Source organism: Oncorhynchus clarkii, chromosome 19, assembly GCF_045791955.1.
Source record: "Oncorhynchus clarkii lewisi isolate Uvic-CL-2024 chromosome 19, UVic_Ocla_1.0, whole genome shotgun sequence".
NCBI lineage: Eukaryota > Metazoa > Chordata > Actinopteri > Salmoniformes > Salmonidae > Oncorhynchus > Oncorhynchus clarkii.
In genome coordinates this window covers 15,759,226-15,765,225 of record NC_092165.1, presented here as the reverse complement: position 1 = coordinate 15,765,225, position 6,000 = coordinate 15,759,226, and the positions used below count along the sequence as shown (strand labels likewise).

The 6,000-nt window shown below is 44.3% G+C and overlaps 1 protein-coding gene across 2 annotated transcripts in view; it reads left to right on the top strand.

The window, feature by feature from the left end:
* The first annotated feature begins 4,198 nt into the window (after positions 1 to 4,198).
* Positions 4,199 to 6,000, top strand: part of LOC139374749 (uncharacterized) — a 38,204-nt gene continuing 36,402 nt past the window's right edge. The window contains exons 1-3 of one of the 2 annotated variants that reach the window (XM_071115877.1): positions 4,199 to 4,689; positions 5,092 to 5,222; positions 5,440 to 5,601. In XM_071115877.1, the coding sequence (XP_070971978.1) occupies positions 4,413 to 4,689; positions 5,092 to 5,222; positions 5,440 to 5,601 (570 nt within the window). In that variant the 5' untranslated portion in view covers positions 4,199 to 4,412. The remainder of the gene's footprint in view (positions 4,690 to 5,091; positions 5,223 to 5,439; positions 5,602 to 6,000) is intronic. The other variant, XM_071115878.1, reaches the window with a different exon arrangement.

The following is a 6,000-nucleotide window of genomic DNA, read 5'->3' as shown; positions in this document are numbered from 1 at the left end:
AATTGAGTCGCCTTCTTTTTACAGAAGGCGAGTGCCAAATCGGCATATTCGGGAGGAATGTGCATGGTGGATACCTGGTTTGGACTCTCCACCGTAGTGGCACCTAAGGAAACACCTACACACCTCCCTGAGCACTGACGGGACCATCCCTTGAGAGCCTTCTGTTGCCATGAAATAGTAGGATCATGAGAGGCCAACCAGGGAAGGCCCAACACAACAGGAAACGCAGGAGAGTCGATCAGAAAAATACTAATTCTCTCTCATGACTCTCCTGCGTTATCCTACGGAGTGGAGCGGTGGCCTCCCTGATTAGCCCTGACCCCAAAGAATGACTATCTAAGGCATGTACAGGGAAGGGGACATCAACAGGAACAATAGGGATCCCTAAACTAAGTGCAAAGGTACGGTCAATAAAGCTGCGCCTGAATCTACTAGCGCCTTATGCTGGGAATACTGGGAAAACTCAGGAAATGCTATATACAACCACATGTGTGCAACAGGGAGCTCTGGGTGAGGTGTGTGCCTACACACCTGAGATGATCCACCAGTGCTCCGCCTGCCACCTCAACTCCCTGGGGAACCTCCCCAGCACCGACCAGCAGTGTGTCCTCTGCAGCCACAGGTGGTGCAGGGAACGGTCCCCCCTCCGGTCCCCCTCATAGCAGCACCTCCCAGCTCCATAGGGGTAGGATCAGAGGTGCTGGGGGGTGGAACTGACAGACTCCGATCCAGACGTCCGCGGGAGGCCAACAGGTTATCTGGCCGGATGGATAGGTCCAGTAGTTGGTCCAGGTTAAGGGTGGTGTCACTGCAGGCTAGCTCCCTACGAACGTCCTCGCGTAAACTACACCTTTAGTGGTCTATCAGGGCGCTCATTCCATCCCGCACCAGCGGCCAGAGTTCTAAAGTCCAGAGCGAACTCTTGAGCGCTCCTCATCCCCTGTCTTAAATGGGACAAGCGTTCCCTCACCGCTCTCCCTTCAGATGGATGATCGAAAACCCCCGGAAGCAGCGGGTGAAATCTTCATAGTTGTCCAACCAGTGCTTTTCCAGTCAGACAAGAGATGAGGGCGCTCACTCTCTCGCGTCCCGAGGGGGCCGGCTGAACAGCTGCCAGGTAGAGTTCCAGCTGGAGTAGGAACCCCTGGCACCCGGCAGCCATTTCACCATACGCCCCCGGGAGCGAGAGCCGAATCCCACTGGATCCTGATGAAGGAGGTGTGAACATCTGTACCGAGACTCTGTAACATGGTCGGGTGCTGCTGAACACATTGGGAGAGGAGGGCTGGCTGTACCTGCTGACTCCATAAATGGTGCGTTATTCTGTGAGGGTGTTGGTGAATGGAAAAATGCGGAGTCAGGCGCAGGACACAGATATGAGTAATAGTCAGAAATTTACTCAAAATATAAGTAATGTTCCAACAAGGAAAAACACAATAATCCAGAGCACAAAAAACACGAACCCACATGACAAACAATAACGCACAAAACAGAGAGGGAAGCCAGATGGTTAAATAAGGAACATAATTAATGGAATGGAAACCAGGTGTGTATAATAAAGACAAAACAAAACGGAAATGAAACATGATTCGGTGGTGACTAGAAAGCCGGTGACGTCGACCGCCGAACGCCGCCCGAACAAGGAGAGGGACCAACTTCGGCAGAAGTCATGACACCCAGACTATTTACATTGACTTCCCCCCCCACACACATTTTTTTGTTACCTTTTGATCTTATTCATTTATTTTCACTTTAGTTTATTTAGTAAATATTTTATTAACTCTATTTCTTGAACTGCATTGTTGGTTAATTAAGGGCTTGTAAGTAAGCATTTCACGGTTGTATTTGGCGCATGTGACAAATACAATTTGGTTTGATTTGATTTGAAGCCTGTAATGTGTTCTTGTGTGAGGTAAACAGATTATGGTGAAAGTAACAGGGTGTTAGCTAAACATAATCAGACAGGAGGTATAGAGTAGCAACAGCAGCTGGTATAAAGTACAAAAAACTAGTGGTTTTATTTACATTGTTATCACCAGCTTTCTCCAACACTGACATTACTATACACAACTATAATCTCATCCTGTGACAGGAAAGGTGGAAGAGTTAGTATGTCACACTTATTGCACATACATAATTACATTTATCCTCTCAACAAGAACTTGCTTGGCTTTAAGAGCTTTGGATTGTACAATATTTGTCCATAATTTGTTTTTTTATTCTTCAAGCTCAAGTTTGTTGTCATTGATCATTGATCATTTTTAAGTCTTGCCATAGATTTTCAAACCGATTTAAGTTAAAACTGTAACTAGGCCACTCAGGAACATTCAATGTCATCTTGGCAAGCAACTCCAGTGTATATGTGGCCTTGTGATTTAGGTAGTTGTCCTGCTGAAAGGTGAATTCCCAGTGTGTGTTGGAAAGCAGACCAAACCATGTTTTCTTCTAGGATTTTGCCTGTGCCTAGCTCTATTACCTTTCTTTTTATCCTAAAAAAACTCCCTAGTCCTTGCCGATGACAAGTATACCCATAACATGATGCAGTCTGTGATGTGTTAATGTTGGATTTGCCCCAAACATTATGTTTTGTATTCAGGCCAAAAAGTTATTTTCTTTACCACATTTCTTGCAGTATTACTTTAGTGCCTTATTAATTAATTACTTATTACTCATTACTCAAACAAAAGATGAGCTTCTACTTTAGTAAACTTTTTTGCAATATGTAAAAAGACATTACATTTCTCACAAAATAAGAAGGATTTTTATTGTTAGATTAATAATTCATTATTAGATTAAACAAATATATAGGCCTACTCACATAACACTCTTGGGTAACAGATACTGTGAGATAAAGGTTCAGGGAAGACTATTGAGCCCAGGTAACGTTAGCTAGCAGCAATCATAGCATACTTGCCAGCTTTAGCTTAAGTCAAGGTTAGAAAACTAGCTAGCTAGCGTGCTAGCTAATCCCCAAAAACTCAAGAGATTGAACGGAAGTCTAGATGTAGATGCTAACTAGCTAGCCTAGTTGGTAGGCCCAACAAAAACTCCAGCTAACGTTTTCTATCTAGTTAGCTACAGTTAGCTAGCTAGCAGCACTAGGCTAGCTGGCGAGCAAATTCTAGCTAACTACCTATGCTAAATTGTCCAGCTGAGTTCATGTATAAAAAAAACGAAACAAATTGCAGAGAAAACTTACTTTCTATCTCCCGTGTTGACATTTTTGATCTACAACACTTTTGTTTCTTTCGCAGCAATTTTTCATGTCTGGATTTTGCACACTTACCTTCTTTTCAACCCCATTCTTTGCGCATTGTTACATGATGTCAGTGTCAACACGTGGGCAAGTTCGATGTTGGCGTTATTTCAAGTGTCTTGTGCAGATGGGCAGATCTTGACATGCGTTATTCCTGGGTTTAAATAATTGCGCAATGCATCCCATCCAAAAGTGAGAATATTACTCAACAGTGAAAACCTTGCAAGGTTGCATGATGGAATAAAAGTTTGTCCATGCCCCATATACTACCTACCATTGCATCCTGTTTACATATATCGCCAAACCCACTGGCTCCAGGTCATCTATAAGTCTTTGCTAATGCTCATTGTCCCTTAGCAAAACCCACCCGTAGCACGCGCTCCAAGGTATTTCTCAGGTCATCCACAAAGCCAACTCCTCTTTTTAGCAGAATATTACAGTATATCATTTCAAGTCTGTGTACAGTGAAAACCTTGCAAGGTTGCATGATGGAATAAAAGTTTGTCTAGCATCACATCACCAAAGCCCCATATACTACCTACCATTGCATCCTGTATGCTCTCGTTGGCTGGTCCTCGCTACATATTCATCGCCAAACCCACTGGCTCCAGGTCATCTATAAGTCTTTGCTAGGTAAAGCCCCACCTTATCTCAGCTCACTTGTCACCTTAGCAAAACCCACCCGTAGCACGCGCTCCAGCAGGTATTTCTCACTGGTCATCCACAAAGCCAACTCCTCTTTGGCCCCCTTTCAAAACCCCGCATATTTCTACAAATTGCCTTCTGATTTTAAACCTAACCCTAAATTAAGACCAAAAAATATGTTTTTATTCACATTAACTTTTACGATATAGACAATTTTGACTTTGTGGCTGTGGTAACTAGTGGGACCCCTGTGAAAGGCGGAAATACGCAAAACAACGTCGAGTCTGCCGGAAACTCACACGAAGAAGTAAACGGAAGTGAACAGTTATTACAAGTTCATTTCCACGTTATCGTTTTTATTTAGACGTGTATTGACACACTGGAACACACTGACTCCTTTAACTGTATAGCATCAAACCCCATGTCGTGTTTAATTCACGTTGGAGACAGGACTTGGTTGATAGCTGTTATCTAGGAAACGCTAGCTAGCTAGCTGCTAACGTTAGCAAAAATGGCTAACTGTATGGTTTTTCACACTCAAATAGCCTCCATCATGGAGGTGCTTGCGAATGCAGCCGTGGCAGAAATATGTAAACTGGTAGACGACGACTATGCAGTGTTTCGTTTGGAAATAAATCAAAGCCAGAAAGAAAACAGGGCATTGCGGAGGAAACTACTAGAACTGAAGGTTGCACGGGAGCGCGCAGAGAGGACAATGCGAGAGCGCGTCCTCGCCAGTCGCCCAAGTAGTGTCAAGATCCTTGACCGATACAGAGGAATGACAAGAGGTACATTTTGCAGAAGGCAGAGGCTGTGCTACCTGTTGCCGTTCATATAAAGTTCAGTGCCTGTCGAACCGTTCCCCTCTGCACATGTGTTCAGATATTACCCAGAATTGGGTCTTGGTCAGTTTTTGGATCGTATACAATAAATCCCCTGATTACTTCGCTATCTTGTGAGAGACACAATCATATTCTAACCTGATTCTTGATTTACTGCATTTTCTATTATTTATTAAATTAAACAATTAGATGCATGGAACATAATCCATACTCAATAAATAGTTTTTCAAGAAGTTATGAGAAGTTTTACCTTACATCCTTACCAATTGTAGACAGTGTCAAAAGTGTACAATATAGCATTGACAGTAGCTAACCTAACCAGCTCATTTCCCCCAATCACTCTCTCAGGTGAAGGACATCTCACTGGAGGCCACAGAAGCTTTGTGAAGCCAGCAGAACACAATACATGGAGAGATGACCAACCAATCACTGTTGATGAGGGGAGTGGAACCTCAACCCAGCACATTATCATGATAGAGGTTAGTGTAATAGTGTTGCATTAAAAACAATGAGTTACTTTGTAAATCAAATGTGTCCCGTTTATTTCAGAAAATCTCCCCTCAGCTATTCACTTGCTTACATGTAACGTCCTCATTTATCGTCAGTTAAATAAAGGAAAGAGAGAAAAAAAAGAAGTCATCTGCCATAGGGGAGCATGTGAGACTTCCTTACGACATTGTTATCTTCTTGTTCCAGTCTACAGATGCAGAGGCTGCAGGTCCTGGGGTCAAACTGGAGAGGTCTGAAGGAGAGGAGGACCCACAGAACATCAGAGACATTCAGTCTGGAGCGCCCTCTGTAGCTACGGAGGACCCCACCACCCCAGCGCAGCCCAGGACCCGACGCAGCATCACGGAGGTCAGTGGAACACCGAACGCTGTCCTCAAGTCAGAGACAGACACCAAGACTTTAACTGTAACACACAGGCTCTTACACACAGGATCTGACCACAGATCAGACCCAGAGAGATTGGGGCTGGGTAGTCTGGGCAGTCCTCTTGCTCCCAGCTCAGAGTATTTACCAGTATTTCACCAGAGCCAGAGGATGGTTAGTTCCCATGGTGATGGTGACGCGTTAGACACTGCCGGTGATGATCCGTCTTGTTCTTACACTACAGAGATGGACCCTGGCAACATACCCTTGGGTTTAGACACACAGACTGATCTGTCTAGAGGGGACTGGAACCGGCGCAGTAGTAGTGTATACTCTGAAGGGTGCCTAGATAAGAAAGAGGAGGTTATATTGGCAGATGAGGGG